Raw genomic sequence first — 21,354 nt, 5'->3', positions numbered from 1 at the left:
AGATAAAATAAAAAATATTTGTCTTAGTAATCTGGGGAAATGTCATGGTAATATTTATACCCGATTCATCTAAAGGAGTCTGTTATAATGTGTACAGTGTGCTGCATTAATATTGCAGTGAATTGAAGTCGCCTTGTTTTCAGCTTTTCCTCCTGCTGTTCAGTTAGTGTCGTGCTGCTCAGGTGATGTCATCCTCTTAACAGAGAGGTTTGTTTTACAATGCTTCACATCACTGCAGCTGCACCGAGGAAGCAGTTTACCAATCCTTCATTTGACCAAAACCTTAAATATGATGGACGATGGAGAGCCATAGTTTGTTTTTCACTTGACTTTTGAATGATTGAAAGATGGACTTCAGTCTGACTGCTGCCATTTACCTCCTGGTCATCACACGCTACATGGTAAGTTTTCAACTATCAAAAGGAAATATTGTACAAAATCTGCAACAGTTACTATAAACCGTTATTTATGTATTTGGGAAATGTCCCTAAATGATAGTTAGAACAACCGTGGGTTACAATGATGCAGGGGGATGAAAACATGTATACCATGAGATACTGTGCATAACGTTTTGTAGAATGTAATGAAAACTAAGGTGAGCATCAATTCAATTAACCCGCTTTTTTTTTGTGCCCATTTTTTTTCTTTTTTCTATCAGGCGATGTCAACTCATCCAGAGTGTTTAATTGTTCTTTATATACAAAATAAAGAAAATGAGTGTAAACTACAGATGAACACGGATGCTTCACTTCAGCCGAGTAATACAAGTGCAGGTAACTGATCCAGGGACACAAATAAATCAAGTTCAAAGCATAATAGAAAGATTTTCTCAGTGATTCTTTTGTATTTGAATGTTAAGGTTGTGTGACGGAGTGGGACGGAGTGAGTTGTTGGCCGTCTGCCTCTGAGGGACAGATGATCTCTGTCCACTGTCCTCTGCCCTTACTGAAGCCTGACACTCCTCCAGGTAAACGTTCTATATCACACACAGACACCATCAAGTCTGCAGAGTAACCTTTAAAAAGGGATTCTAACAAGAAAACATTTAAAAGACTGCGTCAATACTAGATGCAATAAAAAAAGTCAGTTAAAATGATGTTAAATGAATGAAACGTACATTTAAAGACACATTTTCGGCATAAATGCTACTATAATTAAAATAACAATTATTCACAATTTCTCTCTTATGTAGTCATTTGATTCAGTTACCTACATCTAATAGCATAACAACAATGCTTCATTTCTTTCCAAGGATTGTTTAGAAACTTTTTTTTCTATTTAAGACTTTAACATCCTAAAGTATCCTGAAACGTTTCCCTCACAGTTCTCATCACGAGGCAGTGTACAGACCGAGGATGGAGTGAGCCCAGCGTGCCGTATTATACAGCCTGTTACTATGAAGGTGAAGAGGAAGATGGAGACATGGGCAAAGAGGTACAGTGGAGAGAGGTCAGCATGCCTTATCAGACAAGCAGTCAGTGCCTCTGCATCACGTACAGCAAATGGGTTGTCTCTGTGTCCACTTAAAATCAATTCAAACACCATGACACAATTCCATCAGATTAATGATAAAAACCTAGAGGACATTATACAACATCTGAAATCCTTCTCCTGCTGCCTTGATATTATTCCAACAGGATTTTTCAAAGATATTTTGCCTTGCATGGCCTCAGATCTACTTCATATAGTAAACACATCTCTTCACTCAGGTATTTTTCCACAGGCCCTGAAAACTGCAGTCATTAAACCGCTCTTAAAAAAGAATAATCTAGATGCTTCAGTAATGAACAATTACAGGCCCATATCAAACCTCCCATTTCTAGGTAAAATCATTGAAAAAGTTGTTTTTCAACAGTTGAGTAATTTCTTGCATTTAAATAACTGTTTCGATGTGTTCCAGTCAGGCTTTCGTCCAAACCACAGCACTGAGACTGCTCTTGTAAAGGTCTTTAATGACATCCACTTAAACACAGACAGTGGCAGAACTTCAGTGTTAGTATTATTAGATCTCAGTGCTGCGTTTGACACTGTTGACCACAGCATATTACTAGACCGAATAGAAAACTGGGTGGGACTTTCGGAAACAGTTCTAAATTGGTTTGAATCCTACTTAAAGGACAGAAACAACTTTGTTTCTATAGGTAAATACACATCTGAGTTGACAAATATGACATGTGGGGTACCTCAAGGCTCCATCTTGGGGCCTCTTCTCTTTAACGTCTACATGCTACCACTGGCTCAGATAATGAAGAACAACAAAATAAGTTACCATAGCTATGCAGATGACACACAAATTTACGTAACAATTTCACCAGGAGACTATGCTCCAATTCAAACACTGAGTAAGTGCATTGAATAAATCAATGACTGGATGTGTCAGAACTTTCTCCAATTAAACAAAGATAAAACTGAGGTAATGGTTTTTGGAGACTAGGCAGAACATTTAAAAGTTAGCGCTGAGCTTCAGTCTGCAATGTTCAAAACAACAGATAAAGCCAGAAATCTAGGTGTAGTCATGGACTCTGACCTGAGTTTCAACAGTCACATTAAAACAGTTACTAAATCAGCCTACTATCACCTAAAGAATATATCTAGGATTAAAAGACTAATCTCACAGCAGGATTTGGAAAAACTTGTCCATGCTTTTATCTTCAGTAGACTCGACTACTGCAATGGTGTCTTTTCAGGTCTCACAAAAAAATCTATTAGAAAGCTGCAGCTAATTCAGAACGCCGCTGCTCGAGTCCTCACTAACACTAAGAAAGTGGATCACATCACTCCTGTTCTGAAGTCTTTACACTGGCTTCCTGTGTGTCAAAGAATAGATTTCAAAATACTGCTGCTGGTTTATAAAGCACTGAATGGTTTAGGCCCAAAATACATTTCTGACCTACTGCTAAATTATGAACCATCCAGATCTCTCAGGTCTTCTGAGGCGTGTCAGCTTTCTGTCCCCAGAGTCAGAACTAAACATGGTAAAGCAGCGTTCAGTTATTCATTTTTATGCTCCAAATATCTGGAACAAACTCCCAGAAACCTGCAGGTCCGCTGCAACTCTTACTACTTTTAAATCCAGGCTGAAGACTTTTCTTTTTGTCGCTGCTTTTAATTGAAATATTCATATCTTAGACTGCACTGTAACTTTTATCCATGTATTTTTTCTTTTAATGTTTATTTTATTAGCTTTTCTTTTTAATGACTGTTTTTAAATGCCATTTTCTTAATGTCTTTCATTTTTTGTAAAGCACTTTGAATTGCCTTGTGTTGAAAAGTGCTATATAAATAAACTTGCCTTGCCTTATGATCTGATTCAAATCCCTTTTGCCAGCAGGGAACCAGAGATTCAGTTCTTTAAGTCTCTGATTAATCAATATTTCATATTTCCCTCCAGAAAAACTACTTTGATACCCTGAGGTTGATCTACAGTGTCGGATACGGAGCGTCTCTGGCTGCTTGAATGAGGGTGTTTTATTTATGAAGAGTATTTTTTTCGTTATCGGCAAATTTGTCTTTGTGTCCTACATTTTGTAGTCATCTATAGAAGATGATTATTGGTCAATCTGCCAATTGTTGTGTTTTTTGAGAAATTCCAAATGTCCATGAGCCATGTGCAATGCCAAATTATTTTGTATGGCGCAAAAAACCCCTCCTATTTCAAAAGTTTTAATCTGAAAATGTTTTGCATGTTTGCCCTTTTTTTAATAATAATAATAATGGGTTCCATTTATAAAGCACTTCATATTTGATTTCAAATCCCAAAGTGCTACAAGTAGTGAGCATGAACAGTATAAATAAACATTACACAACACGGTAGAATTAATAAAAAGCAATAAAAAAATAAAAATAAATAAAAGGGTGATAAAAAGGTCTAGGCAAAGGCTCTTTTGAAGAGATGGGTTTTGAGGCCTTTTTTAAAAGCCTCCACGGTCTGTGGTGCTCTCATTTGGTCGGGGAGAGTATTCCACAGACTGGGAGCAGCCGAGCAGAAGGCCCGGTCTCCCATAGTACGGAGCTTAGTCCTGGGGGGTTTGAGGAAGTTGGAGTTGCTGGAGCGGGTGGTCCGCAAGGAGGTATGGGGGGTGAGGAGTTCCTTGAGGTAGGGAGGGGCAGTTCCATGGACACATTGGTGGGTGAGGACGGAGACCTTGAATTCGATCCTCAGTTCCACGGGTAGCCAGTGTAGTGCTTTAAGGATGGGGGTGATGTGATCATATTTGCGCACCCTCATCAGGATCCTAGCAGCACTGTTCTGAATGTATTGGAGCTTCTGGATGCTTTTGTTAGGGATCCCGATGAGGAGTGCATTGCAGTAGTCCAGCCTGGAGGAGACAAAGGCATGGACCAGCTTTTCGGTGTCAGACAGATTGAGTGTGGGGCGGAGTTTGGCGATGTTCCTGAGGTGATAAAAGGAGTTCTTGCACAGCTGTTTAATGTGGGCCTCAAAGGTCAGATGGGCGTCCATTTTAACACCCAGGTTGGTGACTATTTATTCAGTAAATGACTGAAACAATAAGAATCATACAATTTGCCAAGTAGGTTTTTAAATAAAAAACAGTTGACAAATAACAAAGTAAGAGAGCAAGTACTGCAAACGCCTCCAAACATTCATATAAAATAGAGTACTTGACAATAGAAATATTATAAGGGTGCTAGAAATGAAAATGTGCAAAAGCTCACAGTGTAAAGTACGTAATGTATAAAGTATAATTTGCAATGTAAAGAGATCATTGTGAAAAAGATATGCATTAGTAACCAATTGAGATTTGAAGTGTATGTCACATTTTGTGAACGGGAGAAAAGTCTATCTCGTAATAGATTCTAATCCTTTTTTTGTCGATTGACTGATTGAAGTTGAGTTTGCATTTAAACGGGCCTACTCTAAAACAATTAGATCATTGTTCATTACCATATTGCACTTAAAACCGACCTTGATGTACAAAATATAAAAAAATACTTTCGTGCTTTAAAAGGTCTCATGCTAAATGCAAAATACACTTTTTGATGTCCTTTATATATGTGTTCCTGAAAATACAACCCTCTCTCTTTTCCCCCACACAACCCGTGAGAGAGAAAGCATTTGAGCTCATACTGTTTCAGAAAAAATCCTTGATGTGCTTTGGAACATAATATGGCGTTTAATCATGACAGCATTTGGCTGAGTATCTGGGTAGAATTCTCCTGCATGAGCTCTCGTCTCGGCTTTCCTTTATTTATTTTATTAATCTACGGACCCAGAATCAGCATTTCTTTAAGAGGGCTGAAATAGAGGGGTATGAGATATGGCTAGAATGGGTGATCTGTTTGGTATTTTGAGCAAAACACTTTATAGACATGTTTTTTTATATATCTGAGACCTATGGTATATGCCTACAAATAGTATAATAGGAGACCTTTAACACTTTTATGCTACAACAGAAGATTTATACGATACAATAATACTTTATTGTTCAGATCAAGTCTGAAATTTGACTTGCATCACAGCAGCTCCATGTGTAACATCAACATAGACAAATGTCAAGACACAATACATGAAAAACAAACAACAAACATTTAACATAACAGCACTATCACTTACCTCATTCACACCAACGGTGTTTCGAGGCCGGTTCGGAGGTGGAGTTTGAAAAGAACCGGGTTTTCCTCTTCACACCGCAGCCTCTTAGCTCCGGAATCCGGTTCGTTTCAAGCACCAAAAAATTGTCCGGCCAGAGCAAAAGCACCACATACGTCACGCTTACGTCGAGGCGGGGGCAGGGGCAGGGGCAGGGGCAGGGGCGGGATCAACTCCTGAACAACAACAAGAAGCCCGCGTTTTATCCAGCTTGTACACAACGATGGAGAAACTTAACAAGCAGCAGTGGTCCACTGAAGAGACCAGCGACCTACTGGGAATCTGGTCTTCCGAAGAGGTACAGAGGAAGCTGGAGCACAATCGGCCATTGTTGTTGTTGTCGGTGTCAGCTGTGAGGGGTTTCCGCGCGGTTTGGCTTTATGAAGCAGGCACGCAAACGGTTACGTCATGACGCAAACGATGACCGGGTATATTGGGTACAGTACAGTACAGCTCAAAACATACAATTATTAAGGGGATGCAGACCAGAGAAATACTTTCGTCTTGTTTACATCAGGGTCCTCCATTTCCAATTCATCATGTCATTTAAGACATATAAGACATATTTGACATACAGATGGCTTATTTACAATTTACATACAGGTTTTTTTACATACAGATTACTTGTTTACAATTTTCATTTTAGATTTCGTTCTAATACATCCTAACCGGACATTTAAGACATACCAAGTCTACAGATATACAGTTAGTAACAGAGTCTAAAATGCGAGTATATACATAGATGGGGGGGGGGGAAGCTGTCCATTGAACGACAGGTTGAGATTTGTACCATTACCGGGGCCAGTTTTGCAATGCTCTCCCCCGAAGGTGCTCTTTAAGAGAGGTTTTGAAGGTAAGTATAGTTTTACTTTCCTTTACAGTTGTGGGAAGAGCGTTCCACCTTGATGTGGCATAATTGCGAAACGTGTATTCCCCCTTTTTTGTGCCAAATCTGGGTTTCACATGATTTGTGGAGCTCCCTCTGGTGTTATGATGATCATGGTATTCCTTGACCTTTGGGAAGAATTTTGACATGTACATGGGTACCATAGAGGTGTAGTGGATCTTGTAGACCAAGCCCATTGCAAGTAGCTGTACTCTGTCGTCTACTCTAAGCCATCCTAGGTTGTCAAAGTGGGCAGAGGTGAGGTGGGTTCTAGATGAAAGGTCAAGCAGTAGTCTGACCAGTTTATTTTGCGATGTTTGAAGTTTTATTTTTAGCGCCTTGGAGGTGCTATGGTACCATGACGTGCAAGCATAGTCATAGTACCCTTTAATGAGTGCTCCTGCCAGAGTTTTCAGGGTGTTTTTGTTTACCAGAGAGGAGATCCGGTATAGGAATCTAGTTCTTTGATTGACTTTTTTTATTACATTGGATGCCATTTTGTCACAGGAGAGGTTTGCCTCAAGAATAGATCCTAGGTATGTAATTTCCTTCTTACTTGTGACAATAATGTCGCCCACTGCAACTGAGAAGTCGTCGGATTTGCTGAGATTATGTTTCGAACCGAAGAGAATGGACTCTGTTTTACCCAGGTGTAATGATAATTTATTATCGGCGAGCCAGGTGCAGATTCTGCCGAGCTCGGAGCTGAGGGTTTTTTCAACCTGCAACCTGTTCCTGTCAGAGACCAGCAGGGCTGAGTCGTCCGCGAACAGGAACAAGTTGCAGTCACATGCTGATGACATGTCATTTACATAAATTAGGAACAGTAACGGACCTAATATGCTTCCTTGTGGAACACCACAGCTCACTGGGAGGGGGGGGGGACAGAGTACCGTTTACCTCCACCATCTGTTCTCTCCCCTCCAGGTAGGATTGCATCCAGCTCACCGATAGTTTATCAAAACCAATGGCTTTTAGCTTGTCAATCAGAATGGCGTGATTGACAGTGTCGAAAGCCTTTTGTAGGTCCAGCATCACCATGCCGCAGTACTTGCCCTCGTCCACCTCTTGTTTGATGTGGTCGCTCAAATAAAGAAGGCATGTGTCAGTGGAGTGGGATGTTCTAAAGCCAGATTGAAATTCATAGATTAGTTTCTTTTCCGCGAGGTACTTTTCGACCTGTTCATATACTATTTTTTCCATGACTTTCGAGATGGAGGTAAGTATAGAAACAGGGCGGTAGTTGCCTGGGTCCAATTTGCTGCCCTTTTTGTGCAGGGGGGTTACTCTTGCAATTTTGAAGTCTTTGGGTACTTTTCCCTGTTTTATGGAGAGGTTAATTATGTGAGCTATGACTGGTGAGATGGCGGTTGCTGAGTCTCTGAGGAATTTGGAGGGGATATTGTCGTGGCCAGTGGCCTTGTTAGGTTGGAAGGCGCTCAGTTTAATGAGTACCTCTGCTGTTGTTACCCTTGCTAGACTGAAATCATCTTTGCGTACCCCTAGGTTTTTGTAGTAGGTCATGATGTGATCTACTCCAAAAAGCCCCGAGTGGGAGGGTAATTTATTTACAAGAGTTGTGGCTATGTTTGTGAAAAAAATGTTCAAGTACTTGGCCACATCCAGTTTGTCTGTGATGAGCCTGTTATCTGTCTTTATGTTTAAGTTAGAAAATCTCGTTTTGAGTTTTTTACTGCAGCCAAGCTGGTTATTGAGTAATTTCCAAAGTTCACGGGGTTTATTTTTGTTTTCCTCAGTTTTGACATTGATGAAATTCTTTTTGGCAGTTTTGATCATGGAGCTTACGTCATTTCTTAGTCTGTTTCTTTCAATTTTGAGTTCAGTCACGTGGGCCTGGAGTTCACTGCTCGTGCTTTTGGAAAGCATTGACTGACTTTTATGAAACTCAGAGCATTTTTTTGTCTCTGGTTTTCATGGCGGTCAGTATGCCGGAGTGCATCCACGGCTCAGCGCGATTTTTTACCCTGGTTGTTCTTAGGGGGGCCAAATCATTGAGTATTGCAGAGAATTTGTTTTTGAAACCAAGCCATGTTTCTTCAACTTGTGTACCACTGAGCTCTGGTGGGGTGGTGGGAGGGAGGCTCCGTTGTAGCTTTAGCCGTTGATATGCTAGCAGGGTGGCTAACAACATGGCGGATATTTGTTCCCTCGGATCTCGGTTCTCTTCCTCTCGTCACTGCCTCATGCGTGTTTGTCTGCCGAGGCGTCCCCGGGGGAATCTCGAAGTCTCCGTTTATTCCTTGGTCTCCGCTGTCTCCACGGTCTCTGTTGTCGTCGCGTAGTTGTTGTTGCAGCGGAAGAGATGCTAGTTCTGATGCTAATTGAGATGCTAGCTCATCGAGCCTGCAGGACTGGCTTCTTGTCTGCACCGGGCCCGGATTCAGATGGATGTCTCCCGCTAACAATAAGACCAAGACGATCATACTTCTTCGGTCTAGTTTGCCTGACGGGGGTAAGTACTTTCGCGTCGGGTTTGCAGTTAATAATGCATGAATGCTTGCACTTCCAAAAGCGAGGTGTTTCCTTTCCCAGCCGTTGAGAAGGTAAAAATCATTGTGGTTCATTTTATCCCCGCTTTCATTACTCTCCTTCTCTAAGTGGTGTTGCCTCATTGATGAGTTGAGGTAGGAGTCCATAATCCATATTGTCAGGAGGATGAAATATGTAAAAAATCGTGAGGAATAACCGCCAAAGCGGGAGCTCTCGAAAATGCGACCACTCATAGTGAAACCGGATGTTGAACCGGTTCTGAACCTGAAAAGCTCTAGCACGGTTCTTGAACCGGAGTTGCGTTGGTGTGAATGAGGTAACTGAGAGAAAACATGCTCAAAGTGCCTTCAACGTGCATTTGATCTGGGATCAGCTCTGTATTTACTGTGAGGATTGACTAATGCACAAAGGAGTGCTTCAGTGTGACTTTATTGCATCGTGGGACCCTGTATCTCCCATAGCAGTAGCAGTTCATATTCGCTGTTCAGAACATGGTTTGGGTCCGAGATGATGTTGTTGGACAGCCTCACTAGGTTATTATGGTATGCTGAAACATAAAGTCTCTGACAGGGTTGAGCAACAATCTTTGAGAAGATTTTTAACAGATACATTACATTAATGTAAGGCACAACTTTTGGAAGAATGATAAATGCTTTGTTTTTAAACTGTTCTGTAATGTTAAACCCTTTATCTCTCCTCAGCTCTGGTGCAAAGCGGCTGTGACGTTCTTCCATTTCTGTGTTCTGTGTAACTTCTGCTGGCTGCTGGTAGAGGGTCTGTACCTGCAGAGCCTGCTGCTCTTCACCTTCTCTCACACCACCAAGCTCTTCAGGGTCTACGCTGTCATCGGCTGGGGTTTGCAGTATTTAGATTTATACTGACTGTATTAATGTTTATCCACCTGTATTGCTGTTTAAGGATCTGATTTTATAGGTACTCCCTCGGTGACTCTTGTAATCTGGGCCCTGCTGAAGAATCAGCTTGATGATGAGGGGTCAGTATTGTGCAAATATCTCTCAGATTTTCATATCATTATTTGATGTTAATGGAGGGTCATTTCTGTATGTGCAGGTGTTGGGATAACCTGGAGAGCCGCTTGTGGTGGATTATCAAGATTCCAATCCTGCTCTCCATCTTTGTAAGCACATGTTCAGCACATATATCTCCAGCAAGAACTACATTCTGGGATTGATTTTGAACATTTCCGCTTTTAACGGTTTCATTTTCGCTCCGTTAAAAGCGGAAATGTTCAAAATCCCCAGAGGAAGCTTTCTTGCTTTCTTTTTTAAAGGGATAGCTCAATATTTTGGGGAAATAAGGCTATATACTTTAATCCCAAGAGTTACACGAAAAGATTGATACCACCTGTGGTGAAAGAAGCACTCTCTTTTATTTTGCAGAATAAGTAGCAATACTATAACGGCCCCTACACACGGCGGCGTGCGTTGCCGCTTCAACGCTTCTGCCCATTCACTTTGAATGGGGTGACGTCACGCCTCGCCGAACTGCATTGTGGGAGCAAAGCGTAGCTTTTCTCGCGGTGCTCGCTGTAACGGCCCGTCCACACTACAGCGTCGACAGCTTCAATCTGCCCATTCACTTTGAATGGGGTGACGTCACGTTGCCTCGCTTTTTCGCCGAACTGAATTGTGGGTAGCATAGCGGTCCGTCTCCGGCGTCTCCGGCGTCAGAAGTTGAATGTTCAACTTCTGACGCCGGAGACGCCGGAGTTAGGGTTGCCAACTTCCAGAAATGAAAAAACGGGACACAGGCATGTGTCCCCCGCTCGCGTGCCCGGGAAGATTTTCGGGTTTCTGGCGGATTTAGTTACTTTTTTTTTGTTACTTTATTTCGGTTTTAGGGTTAGGGCTATGTTATTTAATTCTTTTGGGGGAGCCAGCCCCCTAGGGTTCGAGGGGTCAAACCCCCCCAAAACCCTCAAAATGCATAGAAAACTATGCATACCTATAACACAATACAAACACAATGGTCTTACACCTGCATTAGGCTACTACATCACATTGTACATCAGCATGTTCAAATCGGATAGGTGGGCACTAGGGACATCTGGGCACCTCGATGTACAATTGGCTATTTTGTCCAAAATGTTAAAAAATAAATATTTGAAAAATGGTATTAAGTAATGCAAAGTTTACATGATGTGAACATGCACGGTACATCATTATTAGACTTAATGTTATCCTTCAACCAACCATTTTCCCAGCATTTTCCCATCAATCAGCTGCTGACTCTCTCACTCACACACACACACACACACACACACACACACACACACACACACACACACACACACACACACACACACACACACACACACACACACACACACACACACACACACACACACACACACACACACACACACACACACACACACACACACACACAGAAGACCCGAGACAGATCTCCACTCACGGGGGCTTTACCCAACTGTGTTTTTCTTCCACTGTTTGCTGTAAGACACAAGTCTTTTCTTTTTAGAAGGGCCCATAACCACATCCTCTCTCTCTTCTCCTCTTTCATCATCACCTCCTCCACCAGCAGCGCTCATTTTCCCACACGACTGAACAGGCTGACATGCCACACAAACAATGATGCCGCGCCCGCGGCCCACCGGAGAAAATCTCACACACACACGTGCCAGCATTGTGCCTGCCCTGTCAACTGAGCGGTCCTAGTGCCCTTCGCATACAGCACACAAACACACAGGCACGCAGCCAGACACACTGCATTGCGCGCAAACAGAAACATATTTTTTATTTTTCCCTTTACACGGGAATCCGGGACAAACAAAGTCTGTTAGAAATTAAAATCAACGTTTTGATGGCATAATGTACCTTAAATGTACCTTCAGTTTAAATGCTGTTTTATACTGAAAAACCAGAAAATTATTGTGCACAACCAGTTAAGCTTTTATTCTGAAAATCCTTCATCTCCGGTTAGCATGTGGCTAGTTTACCATTTCTTATAGAGGTTTATTTAGTAGCGAAATGACATGGAGTGATGCACACCGAAACCTACTGATTTTAACACTGCAACTATAGACGTATTATTATTGCTGAATATTAAATGAAGGTATAGTTTATTTGAATAAAGTTATTGTTTACAGACGTGGGTAAGATGTGACAACATCCGGAATGACCAGAAACCAAACCAGCCGTGAAGTATTTTCTGTATTTTTTAGAATATTAACTACAACGTTTAGAATGTGTTAAAGGAAAAGTGATGAAAGACAATATGAGGAGAAGAGGCGTGTTTAAGTATGTATTGAATGTACAATGCCTGAATCCTCTGTTTAAACGTAACAACGGACATTAAGATGTGGAGGGCCGGCCCGCAGGGAGGAGCCTGCAGAAGCTATATAACAGCAGCACCTGAGCGGTTCGGCCTCTTTTCTCTGCTAGAGAGGGCCAGAGACAGCTGCTTTTCTGTCGGACAATATCCTGTTTGTGACTTTACCACGCTTTTTATTAATTAAAGTACCAATTTGAAAACATCTCAGAGACTCCATTTAGTCTCCTTTTTAAGCTTCTCTTTCCTGGACGCGAGAATAACCATCACAGTTAACAAGTCCCGTACGGGACACGCCCCTTTTGGCTCAAATACGGGACGTCCCGGCTAATACGGGACGGTTGGCAACCCTAGCCGGAGTTGCCAGCGCCAGCCAATCAAATCCCGTTTCGGAAAATCTGACACCTCAAGCCGTAGCCAATCTTAGTGTATGAATATGCTAAGATATATAAAGTATGAAAACGGTAAGCAGTGCAAATATAGTATAAAATATATAGATATTAATTTCATGATGATAAACATTGTGGAACAATGATGAAAAATGGGAATGGATGTGGCGACGTAAAACTGACACAAAACAACAACAAACTTTTGCCGAGCCAATTGGAGAGTTTCATCAGCAGCACGTGGTAAAAACCACCAATGAGCGCTCAGCTCGAGATACCAGCGAGTCGTTTCCCATCAAGCATTTCGCTTCCGCAGCCCGTGGAGAGGAACTGCGCCGCTTCGCCGCGCCGCGCCTCGCTCTCGGCTGCGGGCGTCTAAGCTGGGAGAGATATCCCGCCGTTCATTTCTATATTTCAAAAAAAGATGGAGGAGAAACTAATTATCGCCGTAGCGAATCACCCGGTTTTGTATGACCAGACCTTCTTCACCTACCCGGATACAAACCGGAGGAACCAGGCATGGAGGGAGGTGGCAGAGACAGTGGGTGAAACTGGTAGGTTTTCGCCTGTTTGGGGAGTTTATATATATATTGCTCCCATAAAATCCCCGGGGGTTTTTGCTTTGTATGTCGGGGGCGGGAGATTCATGTGATTGGTTGTTGGTCGCGGTGCTTGAATAAAATCCCCAAGCTGCAGACACGCCCAGCTCCAAGCTTTTTTTGAAGCTGTAGTGTGGACGCTCCGTAAAACGTTCTACTTTTGACGCTTCGACGGAAGCGTCAGCCAATCGAATCATATGCCAGTACAAGCTCTAGCCAATCAAACCGCTGCTTGTGTGTCCGGGGCGGGAGATTCAGGTGATTGGTTGTTGGTCTAGCTTCAGACATGCCCACCGGCAAGCGACAATGCACACCGCCGTGTGTAGGGGCCGTAAGGTAAACATATTAGGCTTGTTTGAGACAAGCGAGACCTGCGCAGTTGGGATCAACGTCTTGCTAGTGCGTTGCATGATGGTTAGTCATTTTGTCCGACTTGCTCTGGAGGCTCGCCTACATGAGACGTTGAAATCTCGCGGGACAAAGACGCCCGCAGCCTTGAGAGCGAGGCGCGGCGCGGCGAGGCTGCGCAGTTCCTCTCCACGGGCTGCGGAAGCGAAATGCTTGATGGGAAACGACTCGCTGGTATCTCGAGCTGAGCGCTCATTGGTGGTTTTTACCACGTGCTGCTGATGAAACTCTCCAATTGGCTCGGCAAAAGTTTGTTGTTGTTTTGTGTCAGTTTTACGTCGCCACATCCATTCCCATTTTTCATCATTGTTCCACAATGTTTATCATCATGAAATTAATATCTATATATTTTATACTATATTTGCACTGCTTACCGTTTTCATACTTTATATATCTTAGCATATTCATACACACTGTTCATACTGCTCTCAGGCTGATATCTAGTGTATTCATATCCCTCACTGTTTATTCATCATTCAATTCATTCTATATTTTATTCTGTCTATTGTGTACATTACTTTTCACTTTACTGCTTGTTGCACCTGGTTAGAAGCTAAACTGTATTTCGTTGTCTCAGTACCTGTAATATGTGCAATAACAATAAAGTTGAATCTAATCTTGAGCAGGAACAAATGTATTTACTTAGTACATATCTGACATTAACGATTAAACTCATGTGTGCATTCTTTATAAATGCAAACCGAGTCAAGCCGACTCCGGAGGTGGCGGTATGCACCTTAAAGTTGTTTGCAATCCGCCAAAAAACAGAGAGAAGAAGATGAAGATGCCGACTCGGAGCTGTCCGACTTCAGGCGAGCTTTTTGAGACCACGATCGGCTATTCTCGTTTACTTTCGAGGTGAGCCGCAACGCGTCTCAAACAAGCCTATTCTGTCCTTACTTAGGAATACATTCAAACATCTGAGCATTAAGGAAACTCAAAGTACCAAAAGTATTAATTATGCAGAATTATCAAAACTAATATGCCCATTCCAGAATAATATAGACTAAAATGTTATGAATGAGTTGATGTGTTCATTCACTTTCACACTGCTGGAACATTTTCTTAATATGCTGCCCAGTTACTTAACCTATAAACACATCATATCAATTAGTTTGTAGATTGTATAATTCATCGCAATCTGCAAGATTCTAAAGCTAAATGAAGTGAAGAAAAAGTCTAATATTTCCCTCTAAAATGTACAGTTATTTTTTGTTACAATCGACCCATGCATACCACATTTATATAGCAGTGTTTCCCCTACATACAAATAGCGGCGGTGCAGCTGTTATTTGTATATAGGTAGGGATGTAACGATATACCGAATATCGCGATAACTAAACGTCCCAATACTGTCGTGAGATTGACAAAATCTTCCGCGATTTAAAAAAAAAAAATCATCCCAGCTTCTACCTGGAAATGTGGACATGCTCATATTCCTAAAAACCTGTCTGATAATGCTGAGTGAGTGACTTAGTGAGTTTGAGTTGAGTTACTTGGAAAACTAAAGTGAAACTAGATTTATTTTATTGCGGGGTCTGATTATTAAATGTCCTTGTTTATTTGTGAGGTGCAGTGGCACAAAGAAAATGCCTACTTTGTTTGGAAGTACTAGTAGGTACAAAAACACTGGTTTTCTTGTTCCAGTCTGTTACGGAGGTGATCTTTGGGGCCATAGATCTCGGCCTCCGTTACGAATTGTGTAGTTTTGTTGGTGACGAAGTGTAGGTAGTTGTGCATCTGTATGTGTTTTAGTTTGTCTGTCTCTGTTTGCTGGTTTTATGTTGAAAAGTGTTCCCCTTCCCCCATGTCTGTTGCTGTTGATTGTGTGCACCTGCGCCCTGTGTTGTCTCCTCCCCCCCCCCCCCCACCTGTGTCTAATTGCTGATTAGTGTGTGTGTGTGTGTATTTAGGCTCTGTTGCCCTGTCTGTTTTCGGGCAGGTGGTGTGGTGTGAGATCCCTGTGGTTGGTGACGGTGTGAGATCCCTGTGGTTGGTGACGGTGTGAGATCCCTGTGGTTGGAGACGGTGTGAGATCCCTGTGGTTGGAGACGCTGTGCACATATTCGGCAGGATTGAGGCTGTGAATCATTGTGTCTGATTTAATAAATGCCCACACCATCAATTGTCAGCTTCACAATTGGTGTAGGAAGTGGGATTGACCAAGTGAGGAGGGAAAAATGCAGAGAGGAAAGAAGAGCGACCAAAGAGAGGAGCCAGATGACGGTGTGGCTATGCCTGGAGCTGACCAGGGGGCCACGGCTGGTAAACCAGGGGACAGGATTGACCAACTGAAGGAGATGATGAAGTCAGTCATGCAATATCAGAAGTAGGAGGAGTGCCGTTTGAGAAACATGGAGGAGCAGGTATCCATGATAAAAGAGGAACAGAGACTCCGGAGGCAAGACGGCAGAGCAGTGCAGTGCAGTGCAGCGCAGTGCAGCACGGAGGAGAAGGAGGAGCGCGATAGGGAGCTCATCCATATGAAGCAGCAGATAGCCTTTCTGATGCAACTGCAGCGGTCCCGGGCGGATCCCGCTCAGCTAGAGGCCGCAGTCCCGGCTCTCTAAGAAGAAACTGGCAGAGGAGAAGGAAATTAAAGACAAGGAAGATGCTCTTCTGGCTGAGGAGGAGCGGGTGCAAATGGCCGAGAAGGTCCGTCAGGAGAGAGAGCGCGTCAGACAGCAGGAGCACATGGAGAGGAAGAATCAGATCCCGAAGAGAAAGAAAGGGAAGCTTCTTTCTGACTTCACGCCCCCCCCTGAGGAAACAATGCTGCACAAGGGGAAGCAGAAACCTTGTAGGGAAGCCAGGATTTCCAGGACACTGTGCTTCCAGGGGAGAGGGGTGAGGAAATGTAACGCTACGAATTGTGTATTGTTGGTGGCGAAATGTAGCCTATGTAGTGTGTGCATCTGTATGTGTTTTAGTTTGTCTGTCTCTGTTTGCTGGTTTTATGTTGAAAAGTGTTCCCCTTCCCCCATGTCTGTTTGTGTGCACCTGGTGTGCACCTGGTGCCCTGTGTTGTCCCCCCCACCTGTGTCTAATTGCTGATTAGTGTGTGTCTTTAGGCTCTGTTTCCCTGTCTGTTTTGGGGGCTGGTAGTGTGGTGTGAGATCCCTGTGGTTGGTGACGGTGTGCACATATTCATTCATTCATTTTTTATTGTTTGTTATGTGGAGTTGTAGTCTTTGTGTTACTGTGTGTTCAATAAAGGTGTATTTTTGCTAAATCTTGAGACATTGTCACTGTATGTTCTAGGCAGGGCCGATTTTTGGCATAGATCTGGGGGGGGGCTGCGCTGGTAGCTCTGGGAGGGGAGAACATTTTTTTGACTGTTGGCGCTCATCCTAATTTTCAGCCTTGATGTAACAATATTCTTAATTAAGTAAATGTAGCCTAACACCCTTTTTACCCCGGTTACACTTCATTTGCCCTGTACGATGTTGGCTTATCAGGCGCTCACAGCCAAAGTGCGAGGGAGAGAGGGCACACCGGTACCGGCGCTGTTGTTATTAGAATCTGGTGCTAGCTGCGCTAACGGATATAAGAAGTAGATGTTTCTACAACCAGGGTGGAGGAGAGCTCTCCTGTCAGACTGAGAGGCTCAGTGAGGTAAAGGACTCTTTGAGTGTTTAGATAGTTAATTTTTAAATTATCTCAGTGGGTCTAAAACGTTTTGACAAATTATGTAAACACATATTTCCAAGGCACTCCTTTATAATTATTAGGATAAATAAAAACAGGTTTGAAATCATTCCAATGTATAGGACAGTAAACCAAAAATATCGTTTAAAGTTGGAGATACAAAAATATGCATAAAAATAAATGTTAACTGGTAAAATAAACAAAAATAAGCTACATTTATTTGTCATTGGCTATGGTATATTGGTCATGTTCACACTTATTTGATTATTAAAATGTAAACCGATCTTTTTCATATGGGTGTTTTAGAGTTGTACCCCCTAGATCAGGTCTCTAGTAATTGTGTGCTCAAAGTGTACCAGATTGAAGCATTTTCAAATTCAAACATGTTCGTATAATACTGAATACATTTGAAGCCATTTTGACGTATATTAACCATGTCAATAAGTTTCTGTTTTTGTAGTGATTTTTCATTTATTCTTTATAAAATCTCGCCTAGGGCAGCAAATTGGCTAGAACCGGCCCTGGTACTAGGCCTCAAGAGCCTTTCTTGTGCTGGCAGACACATAGAAACAAATTGGCGGGGCACACTTCGCACGTGCACACACTAAAAAATGATATGCGCTTCATTATGCTGGGCCCACGTGCCTTAGCACCGCTGCTATGACTCCATCCTAGGGAAACACTGTATACAGTATGTCTAATAAGTATGTTACAAAATTAAACAGACAACAAACATGTACAGTTAAAAAAAAAAACTAAATTAATAACGAGTGAGCTTTTGAGATTGATTGTTATATTTGGACATGATGCTAGCTGTTTCCCCCTTTTTCCTGTCTTTATGCTAAGCTAAGTGACTGGCTGCTAGCTGTAGCTTCATATTTATAGTAGGTTACCTGAAAGTGGGAACAATAATCTCATCAAACTCTCGGCCAAAAGTTTCACCCATACCTTTAATCAAATGTGTTGATTTGTCAGACTGATTTTTTTTAATGGACATATTGTTTTTCATGGATAAATTATTCCTACAGAAGACATTCAATATTAAACAAATGCCCATCAAATTGGTACATGTCTCATCATTTTAAAGAATGTAATCCAAAACAAATTGTACATTAAATGGTGTTCAAGATGTTGTCTTCAGTAATTGTAATGTTATTTAAATGCCTGTTTCCTTGTTTCTTGTCTAACATTGTAATTCATGGTCAACAATGCGCTTTAGCTGCTGTAATGAAGAATCATCTCAGACTTGAAATGAGGAAAGAGCAATATTGCATTGTGTATTGAGTCTGCAGTAACTGTGATAAAATACTCAACAGGTAAACCTTGGGATCTTCCTGAACATCAGCAGGATCATCGTTCAGAAGACAAAGGCCACACATGTGAACCAAAGTGACACCCGGCTGTACAGGTAACTCTCATCTCTCCTCTGTCAGTGTGTAAAGTGTCCTCTGATGTCCTCAGTCAGTGTGTAAAGTGTCCTCTGCTGTCCTCAGTCAGTGTGTAAACTGTCCTCTGTCAGTGTGTAAAGTGTCCTCTGCTGTCCTCAGTCAGTGTGTAAACTGTCCTCAGTCAGTGTGTAAACTGTCCTCTGTCAGTGTGTAAAGTGTCCTCTGCTGTCCTCTGTCAGTGTGTAAACTGTCCTCTGTCAGTGTGTAAAGTGTCCTCTGATGTCCTCAGTCATTGTGTAAAGTGTCCTCTGCTGTTCTCTGTCAGTGTGTAAAGTGTCCTCTGCTGTCCTCAGTCATTGTGTAAAGTGTCCTCTGTTGTCCTCTGTCAGTGTGTAAAGTGTCCTCTGCTGTCCTCAGTCAGTGTGTAAAGTGTCCTCTGCTGTCCTCAGTCAGTGTGTAAAGTGTCCTCTGTCAGTGTGTAAAGTGTCCTCTGCTGTCCTCTGTCAGTGTGTAAAGTGTCCTCTGCTGTCCTCAGTCATTGTGTAAAGTGTCCTCTGTTGTCCTCAGTCAGTGTGTAAAGTGTCCTCTGCTGTCCTCTGTCATTGTGTAAAGTGTCCTCTGTTGTCCTCAGTCAGTGTGTAAAGTGTCCTCTGCTGTCCTCAGTCATTGTGTAAAGTGTCCTCTGTTGTCCTCTGTCATTGTGTAAAGTGTCCTCTGCTGTCCTCAGTCATTGTGTAAAGTGTCCTCTGTTGTCCTCTGTCAGTGTGTAAAGTGTCCTCTGTCAGTGTGTAAAGTGTCCTCTGCTGTCCTCTGTCAGTGTGTAAAGTGTCCTCTGCTGTCCTCAGTCATTGTGTAAAGTGTCCTCTGTTGTCCTCTGTCATTGTGTAAAGTGTCCTCTGTTGTCCTCTGTCAGTGTGTAAAGTGTCCTCTGTCAGTGTGTAAAGTGTCCTCTGCTGTCCTCTGTCAGTGTGTAAAGTGTCCTCTGCTGTCCTCTGTCAGTGTGTAAAGTGTCCTCTGCTGTCCTCAGTCATTGTGTAAAGTGTCCTCTGCTGTCCTCTGTCATTGTGTAAAGTGTCCTCTGTTGTCCTCTGTCAGTGTGTAAAGTGTCCTCTGCTGTCCTCAGTCATTGTGTAAAGTGTCCTCTGTTGTCCTCTGTCAGTGTGTAAAGTGTCCTCTGCTGTCCTCTGTCATTGTGTAAAGTGTCCTCTGCTGTCCTCAGTCATTGTGTAAAGTGTCCTCTGTTGTCCTCTGTCAGTGTGTAAAGTGTCCTCTGCTGTCCTCAGTCAGTGTGTAAAGTGTCCTCTGTCAGTGTGTAAAGTGTCCTCTGCTGTCCTCAGTCAGTGTGTAAAGTGTCCTCTGCTGTCCTCAGTCAGTGTGTAAAGTGTCCTCAGTCAGTGTGTAAAGTGTCCTCTGCTGTCCTCAGTCAGTGTGTAAAGTGTCCTCTGCTGTCCTCTGTCAGTGTGTAAAGTGTCCTCTGCTGTCCTCTGTCAGTGTGTAAAGTGTCCTCTGCTGTCCTCAGTCAGTGTGTAAAGTGTCCTCTGCTGTCCTCTGTCAGTGTGTAAAGTGTCCTCTGCTGTCCTCTGTCAGTGTGTAAAGTGTCCTCTGCTGTCCTCTGTCAGTGTGTAAAGTGTCCTCTGCTGTCCTCAGTCAGTGTGTAAAGTGTCCTCTGCTGTCCTCTGTCAGTGTATAAAGTGTCCTCTGCTGTCCTCAGCAGGACGCTGCTGCGCTCCACCCTGCTGCTCATCCCTCTGTTCGGGGTTCACTACGTGGTGTTTGCTCTGATCCCAGAACATCTGGGCGTGGGGCCTCGACTCTACTTTGAGTTACTTTTAGGCTCCTTCCAGGTAACAGATCTATTATATAAATCTATTCAACAATACTGTATATGTGGACTATTGGTAAAAGACATTTGGGCTGCAACTAATGATCCTTTTTGTTGCCTGAATTTTTTTTCTGATTATTGTTTTGATTAAAGTTTGGTCTAAAAAAGACAATGTATTTGGTAATCTTTTTCTGAAAAAAAAAGTCATTGTTTTGTCCAACTAGAGGCCCCTATTAGCTGTCATATCAACAGCAACTAACACATGTTAACATTTGGTATGAATTCATACATGCAATTACATCACTTTCCTCACTTTTGTTTCCTGTTACTCCAGGGTTTTATTGTTGCTCTGCTGTACTGCTATCTAAATGGAGAGGTAAGATACGTTTGTATACAACTAAAATCTCAACTACTGTACAACTCAATCAGTGTCAGAATGAACAGCATTAACAACATCCTTTTTTATCTTTCAGGTCCAAAAAGAAATCCAGAGGACACTGAGAAGATGGTGGCCTAAGACAGAAACTAACGCCATCAATCTTCCAACACAAGAATATGTCCCCTGAAGTAAAAATATATTGTACGTTGTTTGGTGCTTATTAGTTCTCCATTTTTGAAAAAGTCTCTTTGCTATCCAACCACATAAACCATTTCATGGGCGTCGCAGCCATTACATGAGGGTGGGACAAGTCCCCCCACCTTTTAAAATGATTAGTTTAGACGCCTCCATTTTTACCATGTGGAAAGTCCGTGAATCGGTCTATCCATTCTCTGGAGAGCGCT

The 21,354-nt window shown here is 42.5% G+C and overlaps 2 protein-coding genes across 7 annotated transcripts in view; one reads left to right on the top strand and one right to left on the bottom strand.

Moving 5' to 3' along the window:
- The window catches only part of LOC117547045 (microtubule-associated protein tau-like), a 60,777-nt gene extending 55,058 nt beyond the window's left edge, over positions 1 to 5,719 (bottom strand). The window contains exon 1 of one of the 6 annotated variants that reach the window (XM_034217501.1): positions 5,576 to 5,719. The gene's annotated coding sequence lies outside the window, so the exon portion shown is untranslated. The remainder of the gene's footprint in view (positions 1 to 5,575) is intronic. The other 5 variants (XM_034217499.1, XM_034217497.1, XM_034217500.1 and 2 more) reach the window with 5 other exon arrangements.
- ghrhr2 (growth hormone releasing hormone receptor 2) lies at positions 348 to 21,178 on the top strand. The gene is made up of 11 exons (XM_034217530.1): positions 348 to 401; positions 659 to 773; positions 860 to 967; positions 1,325 to 1,434; positions 9,710 to 9,863; positions 9,942 to 10,002; positions 10,080 to 10,146; positions 18,678 to 18,769; positions 20,464 to 20,593; positions 20,906 to 20,947; positions 21,045 to 21,178. Exons 1-11 carry the CDS (start codon positions 348 to 350, stop codon positions 21,135 to 21,137), a joined length of 1,026 nt encoding a protein of 341 aa, XP_034073421.1. The 3' UTR covers positions 21,138 to 21,178.
- Positions 21,179 to 21,354: the final 176 nt, after the last annotated feature.

The sequence above is a fragment of the Gymnodraco acuticeps genome, unplaced genomic scaffold (genome assembly GCF_902827175.1).
Source record: "Gymnodraco acuticeps unplaced genomic scaffold, fGymAcu1.1, whole genome shotgun sequence".
NCBI classification, from domain to species: domain Eukaryota; kingdom Metazoa; phylum Chordata; class Actinopteri; order Perciformes; family Bathydraconidae; genus Gymnodraco; species Gymnodraco acuticeps.
Note: the sequence above shows the minus strand (reverse complement) of the source record. Positions and strands in the feature narration are given on the sequence as shown.